Source organism: Eptatretus burgeri, chromosome 8, assembly GCF_056783735.1.
Source record: "Eptatretus burgeri isolate ZD-2024b chromosome 8, Ebu_testis_v1, whole genome shotgun sequence".
Lineage (NCBI taxonomy): Eukaryota > Metazoa > Chordata > Myxini > Myxiniformes > Myxinidae > Eptatretus > Eptatretus burgeri.
In genome coordinates, this window is record NC_140968.1 from 21,278,303 (window position 1) to 21,303,228 (window position 24,926).

The 24,926-nt window shown below is 42.6% G+C and overlaps 1 protein-coding gene across 2 annotated transcripts in view; it reads right to left on the reverse strand.

The window, feature by feature from the left end:
• Positions 1–3,050: 3,050 nt before the first annotated feature.
• The window catches only part of MYDGF (myeloid derived growth factor), a 44,711-nt gene continuing 22,835 nt past the window's right edge, over positions 3,051–24,926 (reverse strand). For both annotated transcript variants that reach the window (XM_085891096.1, XM_085891095.1), the window contains 2 exons: positions 20,251–20,320; positions 3,051–9,263 (listed from right to left, as the gene is read on the reverse strand). In XM_085891096.1, coding sequence (XP_085747222.1) covers positions 9,184–9,263; positions 20,251–20,320 — 150 coding nt within the window. In that variant the 3' untranslated portion in view covers positions 3,051–9,183. The remainder of the gene's footprint in view (positions 9,264–20,250; positions 20,321–24,926) is intronic.

Consider the following 24,926-nt stretch of genomic DNA (forward strand, 5'->3'; position numbering starts at 1 on the left):
CAATATAAAATATATATATATATATATATTTCTAACCACTGACTGATTGACTGATATTAAAGATTGGTACCTTTCGGGTGACAGAGAAAGCTGAAACTTTTTTTCTTAATCAATGGGGTAAAATGCTCAATGAACTCCAGTTCACAATTGAGTTCGTTACAAATTAATAGCATCGCCTCGACTGCTCACTAAACTGTCAAGCCATTAACGGAGGGTAGCTCCGCTATCACGCGTGCTCACCTGTGACTTCTGCTCTAGATGCAGAATTCAGAAATTGTGCTGATTTTGATCAATTCAGAAATTAGTTCAGAAATTCAGAAATTTGATTAACTGTGCTTTTGTGTATTTGTTTAGTTCACAATAGGTTTAGGATAATTTGGTGAAAGTGTGCAAATTGTAAATAAAAAGTTCATTTTTTTTATTACCAACATTGTACGTCCCTACTATTTAGTTAAGTGGCCTGTTGACTTCAACCACTTGGAATTTGAGTCGTAACCACTCAGATTCATGGTGTGGTTGCCACCTTCTTGGTGTGGCCATTTGAGTGCACCCTGTGAGTGGTGGCAACACACGACAGTATCAACGTATCGTACTACAATTCGAGACGTGCCTGCTTGCGCGTTTGACTTCGATGAACTCCCGAACCGCTGAACAGTAGACAGAATGAATGGTGGTTGTATTCGGGGAGATTTTAGGACGTAAATGATGTGCATTCCTGGTGGGTTTCACGAAAATTCAGCAATTTGATCCCATCCCATCCATCAGAGTGAATTCTTCGCTTGTGTAATATAATCAGACATGCTGTCAAAAAGGACACAAGATTGGGATTTTGTAATGGGGTGGGGGTGAGGAAAAAAATATCGTGAATGACCCTGCCTAATCTTCGTCATGCAATAGCAATCGAAAGCCTTTCTGAACCTTAGAATATGCATTTACTGTCGGACCCCACTATTAGAGGATTTGTGGACCCTGCATATTCGCGGTTTATAAAATGCGACCTGCTTCGACATTCGTAACCCTATGCTTCGCGCATTCACGGGGGGTGGTTTTTTTTGGCAGGTTTTTCACGGTTGTTTGTGGTATTTTGGATTTTCACCATAACCAGAGTGGAGGGTATTACATTTGTGTCCGTTTGTTTGTCTGTCTGTTTGTCCGCACAGAACTTTCGTGTTTTTCTCCGCAACCGCTTGTCGGATTGAGACAAAATTTTCACCATTGGTGCGACTACTCATGTAGAATGTTTTAATGATAATTATAACGTCATAGGTCACGTCGTGTGGCAGCCATGTTGGAAAAATGGAAAAAAATTGGACCCTCTATCTCTGAAAGCGCACCAAGGAAAAAAATTAAAGTTGGCACGGAGCAAGTACTCCTCATGGGGAATAAGTGTGATTTTTTAGATCCTCGTGGAGGATCTCTAAGTCTTACTCACGCTGTTGTTCTTCATCTTCTTCTTGTGGACTTTTTTTGTTTCACAGCCTACAGTTTTCATCGTAACTTCCTGAAACATGGCATATATATGTAAAAAGACCCTGTGCAGACAGTAACCATCTCCGATTGTGAAAATTCATCCTAGAAAATAACTTATGACGTCACCAAAATGTCTCTGCTAATGGAAATCGCCCAAAAAAATTATCTCTGAAACCAGGCAAGCTTTTTGAATTCTGTTTGGGGGAATGGAACGGGGCATTAGCAGAGATAGTTTAACGCATAAATAATACATCATTATGATGTCATATCCGTTTTTATGATGTCATTCCTATTTTTTTCACATTTTTTGTTTCACAGTCCAGAGTTTTCATCGGATCTTCATGAAAGTGGCATGTATATGCAGAAAGTCCATGCGCAGGCAGTAACCATCTCCGATTTAGAAAATTCTTCCTAGAAAAAAAGTTATGATGTCATAATATCACCGCTGATGGAAATTGCCTATACCATTATCTCCGAAACTAGGCAAGCTTTTTTAATTCTGTTGGCGGGAATCAAACGGGGCATTTGCACAGATTATTTGACGCAAATCTGATACATCACAATGACGTCATATTTGTTTTATGACGTCATCACTATTTTCTGAATTTTTTTTGTTTCACAACCAAGAGTTTTCATCAGAACATCTTGAAACTTGACATGTTCATGCAGAAAGCTCACACGCAGACAGTAACCATCTCAGATTGAGGAAATTATTCCAAGAAAAAAGTTATGACGTCATAATATCGCAATGGAAATCGCATAAACAATTATCTCAGAAACAACGCAAGCTTTTTGAATACTTCAGATAGAAACGAATAGGGCATTAGAGATAATTTACCGCACACCTGATACATAACTGATAACTATGACGTCATCACTAAGAGGACAAGGATCTTAGCTCATTTGAGCTTGTTTTATGACATCATTGGTACCCTCGTTATGATGTCATAATTGCATATGTAGAACGTCACATCCGATCAGTTTGAACATTTTTGAGTCATCTATGGATAAAATCTACAGCAGTAAAAAAAAAATTCATGACATCATCGGTCGCGTGATTCGGTAGTCATATTGTTAAAGAAAAACAAAAAAAAACCTTCAAAAATCTTCTTCTCCGAAGTGGTTGAACAAATCGAGGCGAAACTTTACATGTCTGACCGCCTGTCCGTGAGGAACAAAAGGTTCACACATATATCATAGGTCACATGGTTTGGCAGCCATATCGAATTTACCCTAAAACCCATAAAATTTACCACTCAAAAAAAAAAAGAGTCCTGGCAAGGGTCTGCAATCTCTGATCGCTCTTTTTCTTGTCCTTCATAAATCACAAACGGCCGGGAACCTATCTCCTTCTTTTTTCATTAAAACAATGCCCCGACATTTGCAGATTTGACATTTGCGGCATTTTTCAGGAACATATCCTCCCGCAAATAGCGGGGTCCGACAGTATACTACTCCAATCCAGTTCAACAAATGTATTAGAGAGAAATCACAAGGAGTATTACACTGGTGCTACACTCATAGATGTGAAAAGCACTCATGATGAGTGACAAAACAGTTCAGCACAAGGATGAAGAAAATTGCAGAAAATTTCATTTTTCCATTTATTAGTGTAACAGAATGAGTAGGCTGCAAACTGTTAAATCAATTGAAAGAACCATGTTAAAATAAAAACTACATTCACATAATTACAGACTATGAGTTACATAGCGATGGAGAAATCCCTTTACAGTCCTACAAATGCACTACCAGTATCCATTTGAAACAAATTGAAAAGTGATCTGAGATTACCACAACCAGTTAACCCAACTATGAAAAACTTAATTTACAATAAAAGAGGTACCAACTATTTGTCGAACATTCACCATGCAAGCTAGATTTCTGCTGCTAAACTATGTAGCTCAAAAGAGGGTGGTGATTTAAAGGCCATGTGACATGGATTGCAGTTTGATTTTTAGTACACATGGTTGAGGCTCGTGGATGAGCTGAAACACATAACGGATTGGAGCGTAACAGAACAAAAAGAAGAGCAAAAAGAGATTGGATGGGGGAAGGATCACAGCAACAGTATGCAGGGTTGAAGGACAAAATAAAAGGAGACTTGGAGAAATATTGTAATGGATTGTTGAAGAATCTAATCGGTATGCTTTTTGGATGATACACGCATTGGTGTCTCACAAAGACTTTCAAATTTGCTCAGAATACTTCATGTCATCTCTAAAAACCGAATGGTGCATGAGATGCAAGTGCTGAATGATCATTGCATGATCTAATTACATTAAGTGGAATCTTGCAATCAGGTGTTCTGCACATCCCTCGTGCCAAAAGGGAACTTGGAATAAACGCTGCAACAGTCCTTCAACAATTACATGATCAATTCTATACGTTGAGTTTTTTTATGGCAGAGAGTATTTATGGTTAAGAAAGGAGGTAGCGGGAAATTGGTAAAAAAACCAAAAAAAACCCCCATTATTATACCGGTATATAAGAACAAAGGTAGTTGCAAGAATGCAAATATTATCATGGAATAAGCTACCCATTCAAAGCAAAGAAATTTGGAGAAATTTTCTGAAGAGGATCAAGTCGACAAAAGAGAAGAGAATGAGACAGCAGGCTGGCTTTTGAAAAGGAGGATTGACTATGGACCAGAATTTCACTCCAAGACAAATTTTTGAAGAAAAAAAAGAAGTGAGGACAAGGAAAACCATTTTCATTGCTTTTATAGGGCTGCCAGAATGGCCTAGAGGTAGGTACACACTCACCTCAAGGCTGTCGAGCCGAGGATTGAATCCTGACCCAGCTATAAACTGTCATCCCGGTGTTTCACAAGAAGGGTGTTTCATCAATGTGTGTGCTGTCCCTCCGATGGACGTGGAACTGGGTGTCCCATCTGCCGCAATTCGTTGGTGGACGTTAAAGATCCCATGGTGTCCTTTGTGAAGAGCAGGTGAGCTATTGGCCAAAACACCATGGCCAAATTCCAAATTCCTGCCCTAATCATCAGTGGCACAGCTGAGCTCTCAGCCAATGATGTTACCCTGCAGCCTTGTGCTGCTTACGGACGAAGATGAAAATTGCTGTTATAGATCTTGAAGCCATTTAACCTAAATTTGGTGAGAAGTACTGGAACACTGAAATTTCATTGCTAAGAGTACTGAAGGAGTTGTATGATGTGATATGTTCACAGCAGCATTATATACGAGAGAACTTCGGTAGTGCTTTGGAACAAAGACAAGAAAGAGTAAGACAAGTAAGTGTTATCTCACCAGAATTGGTTATGGATCAAATTATGTGCAAGACAATGGGGGGCGGGGGTGTACATGAAGGTGCAACCGATGGTGAACAAACTGTGCAAGATCCTGATTTTGCTGATGATGTACTACCGTTGGCTTACACGACAATTATCGAAGAAAAAAGTGAAATTATGCTCATGAATAAACAAGGGCAAATGCCCCAAATATAATTTTTTTAAACATTACGACAAAACACTCAGTCTGCCAGTCGCCCTCTTCTTGTTGAACTCCCAAAATCCAGGCACACAGCTCACCTCTGCTCATTTGTTCCTCTTTTCTCTCACCTGTGGAACCAACTTCCCCAGTCTGTTCAATCACATTCTTCCATCCAGGGCTTCAAGAGAGCTGTTCACCACTACCACAGGTCACCCATATCCCTACTCACGATCTCTTCTACCTCAAATGACCTCATTCCCAAGCATCCCCCCTTTTCACATTGTGATTAGTCACTCTCCCTCAACTCTTTTTGTTTGTTCCTTTTCTGTTTCATTCCCACTTTCCTTTTCCTCTTGCTGTTGTCACCCCCCCCCCCCCCACCCCTTGAAAAAAAAAAAAAAAAAAAAAAAAAAAAAAACTCTCTCTCTCTCTCTCTCTCTCTCTCTCTCTCTCTCTCTCTCTCTCTCTCTCTCTCTCTCTCTCTCTCTCTCTCTCTCTTTCTCTCTCTCTCTCTCTCTCTCTCTCTCTCTCTCTCTCTCTCTCTCTCTCTCTCTCTCTCTCTCTCTCTCTCTCTCTCTCTCTCTCTCTCTCTCTCTCTCTCCCCACCACTCATTTGTTGGTGTTTCCCCCTTTCCATTTTGTTCCCTTCCATTTTGTTTAAGCTCTCTCACGAGCCTTGACCGTGTATGCAAAAAAGGCATTTCATAAAACAAGTAAATGACTTTAAATGTATTGTGTTGTAAAATCTGATGGAAAAAAAAAAGACACAAGAAGAAACGACAGCTTATAACAATTTAAAGTAACTTTTGTGGGAAAAAGAGGAAATCACGAAAGGCAAAAATAAAAATAATCAATGTAATAGTTACAATGATTTTGATATATGGATCCCTTGTAAAAACAGAGGAGAAAAAAAAGGATACCTTTGAAATGCACCAGTTAACAAATTTGTTCAAAATAAAAATTGATGATTTTATAACAAATTAAGATATCAGAGGAAGAGAAACAAATTCCAGAGAGTGCGATAAGATGTAAATGTAGACCAAAATGGTTTGAACGTATTGAGAGAAAAGATAAGTGAGAGGAATACATGAAAGCAGGAGGGACAGGAGAAGGCCAGTGGGTACACCAAGAACCAGATTACAGCAAACAGTGGAGAAGAATCTAATGGAATCTGAAATTAATACAGAAAAATCATGACATCGAGCCCAACATTTGAAAGGGTGGAGAGCTGTGGTTCAAGCTGTAATGTTTTAAGATCAAAACAAAGCAAATAAAAACAAGGTCTGAAGTAGTGCATCACAAAAGGATGAGACAATCACTATAAGAAGTGGCTTGAGGACTGAGGTCAAGCCAGATGAAATGGCAACAAAGTTGGTACTGATTAGGAAAGTAGAGCTGGGATGAAAGGAAGCAAAGAGTCGAAGTTGGTTGAGAAGGCCATGTGAACAGTCATCCCCGTTAAGAAGATGGTAACCCACACACACAAAATAGGAGAGAGATTTCAATTACATTTCAGCAATACCAGTCTTTATAATTCAATCTTAAGACAAAGGTAGTTCATTCACTTATTTTTTATGGTCCAGAAGTGGATAACTCGACAAAACCATCCGACCGACTGGGCTTGAGAAGGAGATAGGAGTAGTGGTGGGGATTGAGGGGGCATCGTTATGCACGAAGCCCTGATGAATATTTCAGGAAGCAGATGTGATGTCGACTTCTTCTGGTAAAATAAGTGATTTGCACCGAGTGGTACATGCTTTACTCGACGGTGATTACAAGCAATAAGGGGTTATTAAGTGAATCTCCATACTACACACACTCAATTATAAAGGTAAACAGGAAGCTACTCTTGTACCAAAAACAAATAATGATAAGGAGATTCACCTGGAATTCACACGCAATGCCTGTGTATGACCTACTTGACAACCCAAATGAGAATGGCGGTGGAAAATCAAATGAGGAGCTTCCTCAGCATGAGGCACAGGAAGTACTGGCCCTGGCAGATTGCAAACTAGAGAGTTCATAGAACACCTTACCCCACACAGTCTTGAGAAAAAGGCCATGGGAAGGCTCTTTTCCTCTTGTGTTGCATTTCTGAGCACGATCTATATTTACAACAGCTGCGATTTTGTCTTACTCTTGATGTCCCCCAACACTAAAAGCACGAACCGCAAATTTGATTGGTCGAGATGTCATAAAATGGTGTAATGTTTTGTCCAAGTAGTGTGAAATGGGTTTTTGGAAGTGGCAAGAAGGCTATTTGTGTTCTATGGTGTTCAAGTATATAATTCAATTTGAATAAAATTAAGGTTTTAAAGGTTGTAAAAAAAAAAAAAATTGGAAGTATGAGATCAGAGCCATCTCTCTGGACATATCTCAAACTTTTGATACAGTCTGGCATCCTGTCTTGCTCTCCAAACTTTCTGCCTTTGAAATCCAACGCCAACTCCACTCTTGGATTACTAACTTCCTCCATTTTTGTAGCCAACATGTGATTCTCAACGGAACCCTTTCTTCTCCTCTCCCTGTCAAGGTTGGATACCTCAAGGCAGTGTTTTAGACCCCCATATTATTCCTAATATTCATCAATGATCTCACCGACTGGAAAATCCACTTTATCTCTTTGCTGATAACTCCACACTCTGCTGTGACGTCTGTCATCCTTCTGACAGACAGGCAGAAGCCTTTTCCCTCTCATCAAACCTTGACAAAAATCAAAAACTGAATCAATATCTCTCCCCATTTCAGAGTTGGCCTCCAAAGCCAGACTCCAAACTGGGTATTCTCCGTTATGTGAAGTCCTTCCTTGGCACACCTGAGCTCCTATCCACCTACAAGGCTTTCATCCACAGGTTGATGGAGTACTGCTAATCCCTGCCTCATCTTGCTCAGCTTGATGCCAAAGAAACCAAGGCTTTCAAGATCATTAGAATCTCTCGCGATGAAGCCGAGTCGATGGGCCGATCACTTCGCCGACAGGTCGGTGGTCTCTCTGTCTTCTTCTGCTGTATTTCTGGTCTTGAACCCTTTGCCATCTCCATGCTGTCCCCACCAAGTATCTGCAGGATGCATGTGGACCACCAGCAACCCCCTCATAGTGAAACTGCTTAAATCCAGAACCACTGCTCACCTCACCTCATTTATTCCTCTCTTTTCCTGCCTATGAAACCACCTTCCACACTCTCTTCCATCTCATTCTTCTCTCCTGATCTTCACGACAGCTGTTCACCACCATCTGAGTTCATCGCCCATTCAAAGCCATGATCTTTTCAACAACCGTTAAACCATCCCCACTCCTCCCAAAATTTTGCTTGTGTATCCATCTTGATCACCCCTTGCGTTTTCCTCTAACCCTCATAATTACCTGCATCACTTGTTCGTCAGTCTCCATTTACCTTCGCCCTCTGCCCTGCTATTGGCATTTCCCATTTCTCCTGTTGCTCTCATTGTCATGTTGTGTCCTGATCTGTTCTGTGTCCTAGCTCTTCCATGAGCCTAGACCATGTATAAAGAAAAAAAAAAAGTAGTTCTTTGATCATAGACTGACATCTGTACATAGAAAGACAGAGTGAATAAACTGCTTAACCCTACCTTTTCCTTCACATGCATGGGTTAATAACAGTCCTACACTCTCGTACTATGGAATACAGTACTTGTTTAAATGAAGAAGAGTGTAAGCCACACCTTCATACTTTCCCACGGCACTAAATCATCATCGGTTATCCTTCTTCAAAACATTGTTATGCAAGATTCCGAGCAGAATTATGCGATACATATTTAAAATGCACTCAAAATGGGGGAATATTGCTCAACTTTGTTCTCACAAAACTACACCCCTCAACCCCATAAGTAAAATTTATATTCTTTCTCCTTCCCAAAGGAAACGTAATCTCAACTTTCCAGCAAACATGGTGTACTGGGACAATAGTACGCACAATGCTAGATAAGAACAATATGTGGGAAAATGAATCACTCAGTTGAAGTGGGAAACACACCAACCGACTGACTATTCATTTTTGGGGCTTCTCCCGATCATTTTAGTCCTATGCCACAGGTTAATGTTGGTGTTGTAGATGATGTGCATATATGGAAATTGAACCATGTCACATGGCCATTAAAACGTAAGTGTCTGGGGAAAGGGTGGGGGGGGGACTAAAAAAAAAACATTTATTGGAAAAAAGATTCCTTCCACAGTTTCAGAATGAGAAAAATTAATAAAAAGAAAAGATTCTGTGAACTTTAAGGTTTGGTTGTGGTCCCAAGGTCAAAGCTCTTCATGATGAGCTCGTGCAACCACCATAAGTTTGGATAGCTCCGCTCGAAAAGGCCCAGGATTATGAGACACTTTGGGGAGCAATGTGAGGCAGATGACAAAGGGAAGCAAGAAGATGTGATCAATCAAAATAAAAACAAACAAACAAATTAATGCCGTTCAAATATCAAAATATAATTCAAACGTATTGAGATACAATCACAACTTGTGGATATTATTTTGAGTATACAGTACAGTCCCGGTACAACTAATTTGGTACAATGTGCACCATTTATTTTGACCAGCCGCATCATAAATACCAATGAAGATTGATCTAAAAATAACACCGAAACTAAAATGGCATTCCTCAAGTGCATGGTCTCACCTCACACGTTCATTCTGAACATAAATAACTGAGCATGCTACTATTATGGCCCATATAGCCGTATCATCAATGCACCCTATTGTCACATCGTTTCTTGGCATGGGTTATGAGCGTCATAAGTTTGATTCTTCACTCACATGGGTCATAGATCAGATAAATGAAGTTTCAGATTTTTCGAAAAATATTTTAATTCAGCCAATTTTGGATGGAATACCACTACAATGATGACGTCATCATGATCACACTATGTACTCCATGGGGAGTTGACAATGCCAAGTTTCAAAATTTTTCTCCTTGAGCGGTTTTGAAGAAAATGATGTCCAATTTTTTTTTTTTTTTTTTACTTTACTCAAATACGACTGCCATACCATGTAACCTATGACATCAGAGTTAGCAATAAAATATTCAAAATCGGGAGTCCCTCCTGTTTAAAGTTTCGCATCGATGGAACAAGTGGTTGCAGAGAAAACCATTATTAAAGCAAAAAAACACATATACACACACACACACACACACACACACACACACACACACACACACACACACACACACACACACACACACACACACACACACACACACACACACACACCAACAGTCTTGCATCCCCTTTGGATCTCAACTACCATGGACAAACAAGTGCTCTAAACCCTCCACATGATATTTCTGCGCTCTCCTTACATTTTTGCAGCACCAGGTTTTCATTCCCAAAACCCATTTGTTTCATTACCTCTCCAGATGAAAAAATAATAATAATTAAAGTCTTACTATGGTCTAAGCCTTGGAGAAGGCAAGCTTGATGTCTCGGAATGCACAGGTCAATGCAGCACATGCCTTCAGTGGGACCAATATATTTTCTGTGTTTCTTACATCAACGTGTTTGAGTGCTCAGGCGTGAAATTGTGCCATGCTAATGTAGCAAAATGTCATCAATTGCAGTCAATTATCAAAGCCATTAATTTTGAAACCTTTTGAGTCTTAAGATGACCTCAGCATTGTCCTTTTTTAGTTTAGGCCTCAAAGATGGCTCGCTCAACCGTAACTGGCAAGACTTCAGCTTTACAAAAGTGCAAAGGTCAATGACACATCTCATTCCTCCTTGTCCTCAAAAAATATCTACATATAAAACACAGTTTGCTTGGTTCCTTGATGCAAGTTCCGCCCTCCGCTCAGCAAGACAGTGCAGAGGACCACTCAATTGTTTTTCTTTGTATCAGTATTATAGATACGCAGGTTTACTGACCAAGCGGCACATCTACATCATAGTGTGTGTGTGTGTGTGTGTGTGTGTGTGTGTGTGTGTGTGTGTGTGTGTGTGTGTGTGTGTGTGTGTGTGTGTGTGTGTGTCACTGCTTTCCAAGCATTGGTTGGACAGTTTGCCTGACTCCACCCATGATTGTAACCTGAAAAAAAAAATAAATCACACGGCCAACATTTTGGTGGCAAGTGAAGCCAAAATATCTTTGGAGCTGTCATTTTTACAATCACCATGCCCTCCCTATAAGTTGTGTAAAAGAATCAAACCGACTGTTAAAAGGATCATCAAATACTGTCGGACCCAGCAATTCACAGTTCCGCTATTCGTGGACCCCGCGTATTCGCGGTTTATAAAATGTGACCTGCTTCAGCATTTGCGGCCCTATGCTTCGCGTATTCACGGGAAATAAGTAAATAAATAAACAAAAATTTCACGAGCTGACACATAATTCTAAAACTTATCTTCCACCAGCCATGCATCGAGCAGCTGTATGTATGCAAAAGCACATCTTTCACGAGCTACACGCATGACCTGCTTCTACATTCGCGGCCCTGTGCTTCACGTATTCGCGGGCGCAAAAAAAAAATCTTCCACGAGTCGTGTACATAACACAGTTCTAAATCATATCTTCAACCAGCCACGCTGCAAGTGAGCTGAGCGGCATGTCCCACCATTCGCACTATAAAGACGCTCCACCGTATCTGCTAGCTGCTGTGTAAAATGTTATCCCCGTGAGCACACAATTAAAGTGCTTCACCACATCTACCACCAGCTGTGTAAAATGTTAGCATCCATGAGTTACACAATTAAAAAGCATCCCTGCATATACCACCTGCTGCGTAAAAAGTTATCATCCATGAGTTACACAATTAAAATGCTTCACCGCTTCTATTACTAGCTCCTGAAGATGTCACCCCTGCCAAAGAGTTACACAAGTAAAACGTTTCACCGCATCTACCACCTGCTGTGTAAAACGTCAGCATCCGCCAACTTCTCCCACAAACAATTGGCAGACTACTCACCTCTCCCACAGCTACAATTCTCGCATGATTACTTATGTGCACTGTGCAGTGTGTCCTAGGTCTCAATCATTATTCTCGTCCCGCTACCTTGACCGGTGTTTTGCCTCTTGGTCTGCGCATTCCACTCATTGATAAAACATGGCTCCGAAGTGCAAGACCAGTGCCGGAGAAGCGTCGACTGCCAAGAGGCAGAATAAAGTGATGAGCCCGAATCACAAAGTGGATCTGCTGGACCGGCTGTCGAGAGGACAGAGTGTGGCCTTGATGGGCACACTGTATGGAGTAAACTACATACGGAAGAACGAGAAGGGGATCCGAGAAAGTGCTGCAGTGAGCGCTGCACCAAGCACCAAAGTAGTCATCCACGTCCGGGATGTCCACATGGAAAAGATGAAGAAGGCTCTCAGTGGATGGATTGGAAGCCAACACACAGAAGAACATACCTTCAAGTGGACCTTTCATTCGTGCAAAGGCGATGAATATGTTTGTGCATCTGGCTGGAGGGGATGTAGCTAGCACAAGTGACGCAGGTAAGAGCAACATGGGTAGGAGCGGCCCCAGTCCATTCCATGCAAGCAGGGAATGGTTTTACTACTTCAAGAAGCAATACGGTCTCCGCAAGGTAAAACTTCCAGGCGAGCGTGCCTCCGTGAACCAGGAGGCGGCTGAAATGTTCCCTGCTCAAGTCACGCAACTCATCCAGAAGAAGAGGTACCTGCCAGAGCAGGTGTTCAACGCTGACGAGACCGGCCTGTTTTGGAAAAAGATGCCAACGCAAACTTTTAACTTGAACCACGAGGGAACAGCATCGGGATTCAAGGCTGCAAAGGACCGGGTATCTCTTCTTTAAAAACGTACCGAAAGCCCACACAACGCATATAAACAATAAACCCATTACATAACTGATGGGCTATCTCAAACAAATAATAGCGAAATAGTTATCGCAGGAACTGCTCGCTATATGTTGTCTGCCATTGCCTTGGGGAGAGACGGTTTCACAGAACAATCACAATACGTTGTTTTTTAACTACTTATCTATCGTCTATTATTATATTACTAAAAATCTCATCTTGTATATATGTATGTATGTGTGTATGTATGTATGTATGTATGTATGTATATTCCCGAAAATGAGCCAAAACGGGACAGGACAGCGCAAACATTTTAGGGCCACCTAACTCACCATTCTCTTGTGGTGTGCAGTATCAAGTTTCGTTCAAATCGGGCAATGAAAAAAAATTATTAAAAAATCAATTCCCGATTCAGTCAAGTACTCTTCGGGAGAATTTGATCAGTGCAAACAACCTCAGCGGTAGTTTGCTGGGGCTATCTTTTTTTGAAATGATTTTTTTATCAACCGCCGTCTCAACGGAAACCCAACGGGTTCACGGGTCGTCTCGCAACATCTAAAGCTGGGTTGAAAACATAACCTCCACCCTCCTTAGGTGACAGAGGTAAATATTGTGGAAAGAGACCCTTAAAATTCATCTTGATGTGAATGTGTGAAACATTGGCTTCAAAAACCAACAGATCCTGTAGCTCGCATAAACAACAAAAAAAATGCATCAATATTGATGTTTCTAACCTCTACAATCTATTCAACCAATTTTGGACATAAAAACAAACACTGAGTTTTTATTACTAAGTGTATGTATGTGCTTAAAAATAATTTTGACATGTGTATCATGCTTTGTATTTACACTCAGCTTTTATCATAAGCACACCAACAGCTGCTGCGTCACGGAATGTATAGATATACAATCTTTTAAGAGCAATCAACGCGGGTAAGCCTGACCAACTTTTCTTTTCAGAGCAAAAACCAAGAGTGAACCGAACTGACTGACACCTCACATTCTTCCTCTTACACTATGCCACATCCAATGTCACATTACACTTGCACCTCTTAAATACGCACGCTCGACACTTTCAGTATTTCTCCCTCCTCCCCTTTCCGAAGCGTTCTGGATTGAGCAGGACTGCTAGCACGCCAGGTATTGAGAGGTCGTTAACCCTTAACTGTTTCTATCTATCTGGGCTATCTCTAATTTTCCTCGGGTTTTTGTGTGCGTGTGCGTGATGGTGTCTGTCATATAGTAAGTTAAGACTGTATAAGAATATTCAGGAAAACTCTGCACCGTGTCTTCTTTTGTAAATATTGTTTCTCTTTTGCCGCACCCCACAAATTCCTTGCTTTTCCTGCTGTACATTTGCAATAAATCCCAATACTGTACCACATAACTTTCCTCGCTCCTGGTTTAAATAAATGTGTTTGTTAGAAATGTTTGCAGCTCGTTTTTGTCTTTTCCTCCATTGGTCCAACATGGCCCGCACTCGAGCTTAACCGGGACGTTATTCGCCAAGAATCTGTTAAACAGCGGGTACATACTTGGCAGTTCTGCTCGGTTGCACCCGATCTGGTAGGCAACCTAAATAATGCAAGTACATACCGAGGGCACGATTCCCCAATAAGGAGGACATGTGTCCTGAGGTGAACCGTGTTAGACGGAGGACCCTAAGTCACGTGGTCAAGTTATTGACATTTGCGGCCGATTAGCGACCTGCTGCGACAAAGTGATTTGTGAGAAAAGGCCTGCGATTCCCGATGAGTCCGGAGAGGAGCCCGAGACAGCGCCTACCTCGTGGTTCCCCCACGACGCTGGGCCCACAACAATATTTTCTCCCACAATCCATAATGGATAAACAGTGACATTTGTTGTATTGATCTGCCTTCGTTATGGTGATACAGTGTCGGAGGCAGACTGCATGGAAAAGCAAGTTGGAGTGCATTTAAATGGGTTTTGGCTCCTGAGATACGAGCAAGTGTGCTGAGAGTCTATCGTATGCTTTCTTTGGCTTAAAAAAACAAAACATGAACGAACACACATGGGGAAAGGTACATAAGTACAGAGCGGCAGATGTATCGGATTTACTTGTGCAGTGAACGAACAACATTGATTTGACGCTTTGTTGTTGGTCACTTCATGTTTCCTTCATAAACACCACAACTGAAGTCCATCCAACCTCAAATCGAATGGAAAGTCACAAATAAATATAAGCAACTCACATCCAAATCTCTGACTTGAGTAACGTGGGCCTGATAAATGCCGTGTTTAATCTGGTCCTGTCACTTCATGATGTGTACGTGAGATCGCCCACATCCTAAAGTGTGCTTTTATCTCCTACAGTAACGTAATGTTGTACAAATGTTTTTTGTTTGTTTTTATATACCTTGTCGAGGCTCGTATGAGAGCTAACACACAACGCACAGTAAGGGGGCCATGAGACAAGAGGGACGGGAGTGGGAAGGACAAAATAGTGGGGAACAGAGACATTAGATCTGTGGAAGGGACAGGGAGGGGGGGGGGGGGAAACACGGTATACAAGATGGACATTACAGGGACTTTCAGGAAGAAAAGCAGGGAATTTGAAGGAGGTGGGTTTGGGGTGGATTAATGGGGGTAGAAAAGATCGAGGATTTGGATGGGGGAAGATAAGAGGTGGTGGTGAACAGCTGTTTTGAAGGCCTGGAGGGAAGAATGTGATTGAACAGAGTGAGGGAATTTATTCCAATGGTGGGAAAAAGAGGAATGAAACGGTGAAGGTGAGCAGTGATTTTGGTAGTTTTACCAGAAGAGGGTTGTTGGCGGACCTTGAGCGCCCTGCGGAAATATGGTGAGGACAAATCGCAGACACAGCGGGGGGGGTGGGGAGGGGGAGACCGGAGAGGAGATGGTAGAAGACAGAAAGCCTGCAGTGAGAGAGTGAGAAGCCCAAAGACTCAGCCTCATCGCAGGAGATGCCAATGATCTGAAATGCCTTGGTTTCCACAGTGTGAAGCCGAGAAAGGTGGGAGGCAGGAGCACCAGCCCAGAGGGGAGAGCAGTACTCTATCAGGCTGTGGACCAAAGCTGTGTAAGTGGTCAGGAGCTCAGGATGGCCGAGGAAGGACTTTGCACGACGGAGGATTCTCAGTTGGCGACTGGCTGACTGAAATGTGGCTTTCCCAAGAAAGATCATGGCAGATAGTGAGACCCAGAAGCTTTAAAGAAAGGACTTCTTCCAGAGGATTGTTGAGAAAGTGGATGGGGGGGGGTTCTAAATGGTTCTTTCAGAGAAACGAAGTGAGAATGTGAGATTTGTCAGGATTGAAAGACATGTTCCACGTGTTGGACCAGTTTGTGATTTTATGCAGAAATGCAGGGAGTGAAGAAGCTGCTGCTTGCCAGACTGAGGGATGACAGAGGGTGGAGTCATCAGCAAAGAGATAAAGAGGATTTTCCAGAGAGTCAGAGAGATCATTGATGAAAACCACAAAAAGAACAGGGCCCAGATATCTGCCTTGAGAAACTCCTGCCTGGACAGGAAGAGGGGATGAAAGAACTACATTTAGGGCCACACGTTGGCTGCGACAGGAGAGGAAGTCTGTGAGCCATGAGTGGAGATGGCCTTGGATACCATAAGAAGAGAGTTTGGTGAGTTGGGCAGGGTGCCAGACAGTGTCAAAAGCATGTGATATGTCGAGGGATATGGCTCGGATTTCCTGTCTGGCATTGAGGACCTCCATCCATTGTTAGGAGAGCAGAAGCAGCATATCCAGGGTCGAGTGACCTGGTCTGAAACCAAATTGATGATCGGAAATAAGGCCATTGGAGAAGAGGAAGGATTTAATGTCTGAAGCGATGATGGATTCCGTAACCAAGCTGATGATTGGGAGAAGGCTGATTGGTCTGCAGTTGCAGGAATCTGTTTTTGCACCTTTTTATGCAGGGCGGTGATGTTTGCTGATTTCCAAGCAGATGGCAGATGACCTTCAGCAAATGAGAGGGTGAATAGAACAGAGAGAGGGTGAGCAAGAGCAGAGGAGCATGTTTTTAGGACACTTGGGCTGATGCCATCTGGACCGGTTGCAGAAACTGAGTGGAGGTTTGACATCAAGCTCTCCACCTTGTCAGGAGAAAAGGACACAGAGTTCAGGGACAGTTGGGTGTGACTGGGTAAGGTGGGTAGAGAAACCAATGGGTTTTGGACACAAGATTTTGATGCAAACACCGAATTTAGGCATTCAGCCTTTTCACGTGCGGTATCAGCAGTGCGGCCATTTGAGGTAAGGGGTGGGGGGGATGGGAGGGCACATACACCAGAAACAGATTTGATTAGACGCCACCAGGATTTGGAGGAGGGAGAGAGGTTTGAGAGTTCAGACTTGAGCTAAGAAAGATGTTTTCTGGCTCTCCTGAGGGTAGATACACACTTGTTCTGAGCTTTATTGAAGGAACTGAGATTACCCTCAGTTGGGTTTGCTTTCCATAAGGCAAAGGCAAGTTGTTTCAGGACAACTGCCTCGCCACAAGCTTCAGTAAACCTTGGGCGGGAGGAAGGGTAGGACAACTGAACACGAGAGGGGATATATCTGTGCATGAGGGAGAGCAAGTTTCTTTGAAAGAATTTCCAGGATGAGTTGATGTTGGAGAAAGTAGCGATGGGAAAGCAGTCTAGAAGTTTGATGGCTGCTTGGAGACCCTGCCAGTCGGCTTGAGTGAAATGCCAGACTCGACGGCGGTGAGGTGGTTCTCTGATAATAGCCAGGGAGATGTCTACTTTGACAAGCACGTGGTCAGAAGAACCGATTGGAGCCGAAAAGAACAGCGGATATTTTAAGGGAAATTTGTCCAAATCAGATCAAGAAGAGATGGAGTACCATTGGTTGAGATACAGGTTGGGAAGTTGACCGATTGAGTCAGTAGTCCCAATGAGTCGCAGAAGTCTTTTGCTGAGGTGCCATGACAGGTGTAAGAGTGTAAGATGAGACGGTATGAATGACAGGTGTACCCACACCCAGCCAACTGTAATGATGACAATTGAAGTTCCCACATATGAGGAATTGAGAGTTTGGATGAGAAGATAGAAGTTGATCCATGTTTTCGAATAGTGAGGTGTAGATGGAGTCATCACTGTTTGGTGGATGGTCCAGTACACATATAAACATGAGGTGGGAGTGTTGGGGAAGCCATAGCCAGAGGTATTCTTGGGGTGTGGGGGAGTGAGGGCAGTGCTTGGAGAGTGAGGAATAGAGTTTTTGATGAAGAGAGCAACTCTTCCACCAGGACGAGGCTGAGAAACATGTTCATGGTTTTATACCTGGTGGTCTCTTTCCAGCTCTCAGAATGCTGTGTGTTGATTTAAGCAAACTGCAGTTATACTTTACCATGCTATTGCGTTCACCGTAACCTGTGCGATATACTCACCTCCACCACCAGAGCTGGAAGAAGGTTATGTTTTCACCCCTGTCTGATTGTCTGTCTGTTTGCTTGTTTCTTTGTCTGTGAGCATGATTTCTCAAAAATTTATGGACAGATTCCAATGAAATTTGGTGGACAGGTTGGGTGTATGACAAGGAATAATTCCTTAGATTTTGGTGAAGATTCAGATGCTATAATTTTAAGTGATTTTTCACGATTGAGTGATGAGGCCAAAAATGATATATTGCATGATATCTCAAAACGTTGTGGATGGATTCGGACGAAATTTGGTGGACGAGTTGGTTAGGTGACAATAACAAGCCGATTAGATTTTGGTTAAGGTCTGGATGTGGATTCGGCCTATCAGTGGGACACAAAACAAACTGTTCAGCATGGTGGAGGTATGCGCTCTACCGAGTGCCATTCTGTTTGATTTCCTGTTTTGTCTAAAGTGATAGCATGTTCATGTATTCAGCATCATTTACACGTGAAGGCCATCTCTTTCATAGGTTTTCATTCCATTTGAATTGGCTTTGGGAAAGAGAGCCTGTCCGGGCCGTTATCGGTTTGTCTCCGGACATGTCTGGGCAGTATTTATCTCCAGACATGTCCGGGCGGTATTTATCTCTGGAGGTATCCGGGCAATGTTAATGTCCGGATGAGAGTTTGTTTGGAGAAAATGGATTTCAGACATTATTTTGCTTCCATCTTCACTGGTATGCTATGCAGAAGCATTTTGATGAGACGGTATGAATTGTATTTAATGCTCCACCGCACGTCTACCTTCCCTTCCTCTCACCTCACGCTGCCTTCCCTTCCTTACTCTACCTCCCTCCTCGCTCCCCTTCCCTCCTCACTCTTTTCACCTCCTCTCTCTATCTCTATCTCTATCTCTATCTCTATCTCTATCTCTATCTCTATCTCTATCTCTATCTCTATCTCTATCTCTATCTCTATCTCTATCTCTATCTCTATCTCTATCTCTATCTCTATCTCTATCTCTATCTCTCTCTCTCTCTCTCTCTCTCTCTCTCTCTTCCCCCTTTAGTATTCCTGTCAGCGAAGCAACGGGTGGTATTTGCTAGTACATAATATTCCACACAATACACCTGCAGAATGTATGTATTCCTTTTAATTTGAATGCACTGTATCTATCTATAATTCCAGCTGTGTGTGCGTGTGTGTGTGTGTGTGTCTGTGACCGCTGTTTCTCGACAACCACTGGTCCGTTCTAATTGAAACTTGCCAGGTATATTGCTGGGGACCGGAGTATGTGCCTTTTCAAGTTTTTATATTAATCAGACAAGTGGTTCTCAAGTTATGGCCATTTATTTACCAAACCAATGACAAGACACGTTGCTGCGTAGGAGTAGCCGATGGGGAAAGGGCATCATTTAGTTACCGCGGCGTAGGAGTGGCAATGGTCAATGGCAGCGAATGTCATGGCAAGCAAAGACAGGGAGGTAAACTTGATTTTAATTAACTCTGTGTGTGTAAGTATCACAGCAGTTGTTACTTTAATGCAAGCGATAATTCGTGGAATGCATGTGAACATTCCGCACGGGCACGCACCACTTCCGGATAGTGATGACTTACTGTATTTTAATAATTTCTCGATTTCTTATGCGCATTTATAGATAAACACAATGCCCCAATCCAGTCGTCGTGTACGAGAGCGAAGGAACGGCCTGTGTGGTTGTTTGAAAGTTTTGTTTTTTTTTGGTTTGCATGTACGGCCACGCACGTACGAGCACGCGAGAGCGAAGGAACGGCCTGTGTAGTTGTTTGAAAGTTTTGGTTTTTTTTGGTTTGCATGTACGGCCACGCACGTACGGTCACGCACGTACGAGCACGAGAGAGCGAAGGAACGGCCTGTGTGGTTGTTGTTTCTGGCACGCGGTTTGAAAGTTTTTTTTTTTCTGCACGTACGGCCACGTACTAGTTCTCAAAATATGAACAACTATTTAGCTACACTACTAGCAAGGCCTAGCAATAGAATTTAAATTGGAAAGCCTTGTGTGAGTTTCAGTATAGGATGGTTAAAATGTCATGGCGTGGGGGGGGGGGGTGGAAGATACAAAGACTGGCTTAGCCAAAAGCTTTTCAAGAAAGTGAAAAGGTAAAAGTAAAAAAAAAAATAAAAATAAAAATAAAAACAAAAATAGTGCATCATACCTGAATTCTCACGAATTATGTATTCATCTTGCTGTAGGGGAACTTCTTTTTCACCTTCAATAGCTTTTGACTGGAATTCAAATCACAGGACACACAAACACTGCTTTAAAAAGACATCAAATTAGATGAGGGCAAATTGTTACTGCAATAATCAAACAACAAAGCACATAATCCAACAAAAGGTTTCAAAGCAACTTATGCAGCATGATAGTGAAACTTTCCCGAAAAGGTTTTGAACTCTCATGTTTAAAAACACATTATAATAGCTCACATAAGAGAGAGGAGAGCTCACTTGGAAATGTACATTTTATTACTCAGGCATCTAGTCGAGGGAACATCTTCTGGTTTTAACTCAACACAGTTTTTACAAGGTTGTGCCACCAGGGGGCTCCTGCATTGCCCAGATATGCCAGCAGGATAATATACTGTCATGGCCAAAAATATTGGCACCTTTGCACTTTTTTCAAATAATGCACCATTTCTTCCAGAAAATTGTTGAAATAAAAAAATTATTTTGGTGTCCACATATGTATTTATTTGGTTTGCAGTGGAACAAAACAAAAAAAAAGCTGAATTTTTTTTTATTAAATCTTAGCTTATTCCACACAGAAATCCGAAAATGGCCTGGACAATATGATTGGCACCATTTAGAAGTTGTGAGAAATAATTAGATTTGAAGCAGGTGATTCTCCTTTACTTTGGAACTGAACTCACCTGTGGTGAGTTGCAGGTGCCAGCAATATAAAAATCAATCGTTCAACCAGTTTGAACAGAGAAAAGGAGTCATTCTGCTGTTTTGTGTCACTGTGTGTACCGCAATGAGCATGGAGAAAAGAAAGAAAACAAGATAATTGTCTGAGGAGGTCAGACACAAGATTGTAGCCAAGTATGGATGATCTCAAGGTTACAAGTCCATCTCCAGAGATCTTGATGTTCCTGTGTCCACAGTACGCAATGTTATCAAGAAGTTTAAGCCCCATGGTACTGTAGCCAACCTCCCTGGACATGGCCACAAGAGAAAACTTGATCAAAGATTGCAGTGAAGGATTGTTCGAATGGTGGAGAAAGCACCTCAATCAACTGCTAAACAGATTCAAGCTGACCTTCCGACACAAGGTACGACAGTTTCAACTCGCACCATCCGTCACCAACTCAATGAAAGGGGGTTCTATGGTTGGAGACCCAGGATTCCACTGCTGAAAGAGAGACATAAGAAAGCCCAACTGGAGTTTGGTAAAACACACCTGTACAAACCAAAATCCTTCTGGGAGAATGTCCTGTGGACAGATGAGACCAAATTAGAGCTTTTGGGGGAAAGCACATCACTCTATGTTTACAGAAAACAAAATTAAGCCTTCAAAGAAGAACACTTTCCCTACAGCTAAACGTAGAGGAGATTCAGTGATGTTTTGGGGTTGCTGTGCTGCCTCTTGCACTGGGAATCTTCAATGTGTGCATGGCATCATGAAATCAGGAGATTACCAAGGCATTTTGGAACGCAATGTTCAACCAAGTGTCAGAAAGCTGAGTCTCTGTCGAAGATCATGGGTCTTGCAGCAGGACAATGACCCCAAACACACTTCAAAAAGCACCCAGGAATGGTTCAAGACATAACACTGGACTGTTCTGAAGTGGCCAGCAATGAGTCCAGATCTAAATCCCAATGAACACGTGTGGGGAGATCTGAAAACAGCAGTTGGGAGAAGGCACCCCTCAAATCTTGGAGAACTAGAGCAGTTTGCACAAGAAGAGTAGGCCAAAATGTCATTAGACGTGTAGGAAGCTCATTCATGACTATTGGAAGCGCTTGACTGCAGTTATTTTGTCCAAAGGTTGTGCTACCAACTATTAAGTGGAGGTGACCGTTTTTACAGCCATTTTTCCCTGCTGTGCAGGGGTTGGGCTTTTTCTTGAGGCAATGTTTTATGGCCGGATGCCCTTCCTGACGCCAACCCTGGTCGCCTCTTACGACACACAGGGATATGGTACACCTATTCTAACCGGGGCATACACCGGGACCAGTACACTGGTACTCATTTCGACGACCTCGGAAGGATGACAGGCTGAGTCAACCCCCTGGTGTTAATTCAGCAGCCAACGGGGCTTGAACTCAGGACCCTGGGATCCCAAGCCACCACCCTAACCACTAAGCCAACACCAGGCTTCAAATATTAAGTGGAGGGTGTCGATAATTTTGTCAATGCCATTTCTTTTCATTTTCTGATTTCAAAGGATATATTAAGTTCTGAATCAAAAACAAAAGGTTCCGTAATATTAACAGTGAAATAAAGAAGAGGGGAGATCAAATAATTTTGTCAATTTTTAGAGAATCAATTTTTAGAGAAAATTGTGAATTATTTGAAAAAAAAGTGCAAGGGTGCCAATATTTTTGGCCACGACTGTACACAGGACTGTATATCAATACTACAAAAGAGCCGTGTGTGTGTGTGTGTGTGTGTGTGTGTGTGTGTGTGTGTGTGTGTGTGTGTGTGTGTGTGTGTGTGTGTGTGTGTGTGTGTGTGTGTGTGTGTGTGTGTGTGTGTGTGTGTGTTGCCATTTTGCTCAGAGATTGGCAAAACGGATCGTTGTGAAAATTTAGAAAAAACAAGTTAGATTTTTTTTATATTGCTCTACTAAGACTTTGTAGCTATGTGAAAGGTAATATTAAGTCATCCCTGACCCCATTTCTTAGTTGGTGTTGGGAAGTGCTTTCGGCCCCCACAAAAAAAAAAATTTAGAAACATTTTTTGGATTTCTTCAAAATGCCAACAGGATTAAAACAACATGGGGCAATGCCAAGTACACCTGCTAATATGATTCTAAAAGTGTGAAAAGACAGGTAAATAACATGATTGCAAAAATTTAGTTCAAATTATATATAAAATATACGCCCAAACATGAAGGTATATACAGAATTGTGCTACTACATGGAAAACAGCATCCTGGTTGCCATGGCAACCACTTTAGATGACGAACGTATGTGGCGACACATCGTCTCCACAGTCTGTACCTATGTACCAAATATGAAATGTGAAAGTTGAAAACTTTGGGAGTTAGAGTGCGGACAGGAACGGACGGACGGACGACCGGTATCACATAATACGCTCCGATATCGGGCATATCAAAAGCTGTTACTCCATTAAAAATATTTGATACAAACCACGACAAAACATTTTCCATTGTCCTATCAGTGGCGAAGGGGAACAAATAAATAAATACGATTTTCATCATTCAACCTCATCGATAACCACTTTCTCCCCCACACAGTTAGTAATCCAAGCTTCATCAAGGAACTTGTGCAAATATCACATTCAAGACAAAGATAATAGTGCACATCAGTGGCTCAGTGCACTTTCACGTGAATTACAAGGACGAAGGACAAACATGCGGTACATGTGATATGAACCCCTGTTCCTTGCATTATGAGCCAGGGGTTCCGTTGGGAACAATAACACCTGCTTTTGAGGCAAAAAACAAACAAACAAACAAAAAACACCCCAAGAAATCCACCAACAGGCAAAGTTTTGTTTTCTTTTATACATTGTCGAGACTCGTGGAAAGCTAGTACTGATACACTGAACGAATCAGGACGCAACAGGACAAAAGTAACAGCAGAGAGAGGAGAAGGAGGGGACACCGACAACAGAGCTGAAGCCCAGGATGGAGGCAGACTTGGACAGACAATGGGTGTGGGGAGGAATTGAGGAGCAGGAGAGGATGCAGAGGGTTGACAAGATGGATACAAAAGGAAACACTCAGCAGGGAAAACTGGAAATTTTGAAGGAGGAGGGACTGGAGTGGCTTTGGGGAGGGGGTTAACGAGCGTAGAAAAGATCATGGTTTTGGATTGGAGACGATCTGAGATGGTGATGAACAGCCATCTTGAAGACCTAGAGGGAAGAATGAGATTGAAGAGGATTTGGGAGTTAGTTCCACAGCCAGGAGAAAAGAGGAACGAATGAGCGGAGGTGAGCAGTGATCCTGGATTTAGGTAGTATAACCAGGTCAGGTCAGGTCAGGTATGGGAGCATGTGCCAGAACAGCGCGTCGCTGCGTCCACTTTCCGCCGGTACTCCAGGGGCCTCCGTCTGGCCATCCCCCAGGCAGATGCCAGGCCCATCCCCATCTCCTTGAGATGATGGTCAACCTGTTGCAACCATGAGGCACGTGGTCGGCCCACTGGCCTCCTCCACTCATGAGACTCCCTCGCTGAGAGAATCTGGTGAGCAGGATCAGCATCAGGAAAACGAGCCACATGTCCATACAGCCGCAGCTGACGCTCATGGACTATGCAGGTAACAAATCTCATGCGAGTCTCTCTCAGCAACCGCTCGTTGGACACAAAATCCGACCAGCGATAGCCAAGGATTCTTCGAAGAGACCTGGTACCAAAGGAATTAAGTCTCCGTCTCAGATCCTTGGTCAAAGTCCAAGTCTCGCACCCATAGAGCAAGACTGGAAGTACCAAGGACCTGAAGACTCGGACTTTCGTCCTCCCGCACAGGTACCGGCAGCGCCACACCCCATGATCCAGTGAATCCATGACTCCCCAGGCCCGACCCAGACGTCTATTGACCTCCGGCTCACAACCTGCGGAGACATGAATATCACTGCCAAGGTAAGTGAATCTATCCACGACATCAACATCCTCACCACAAACAGACACAGACAGGACA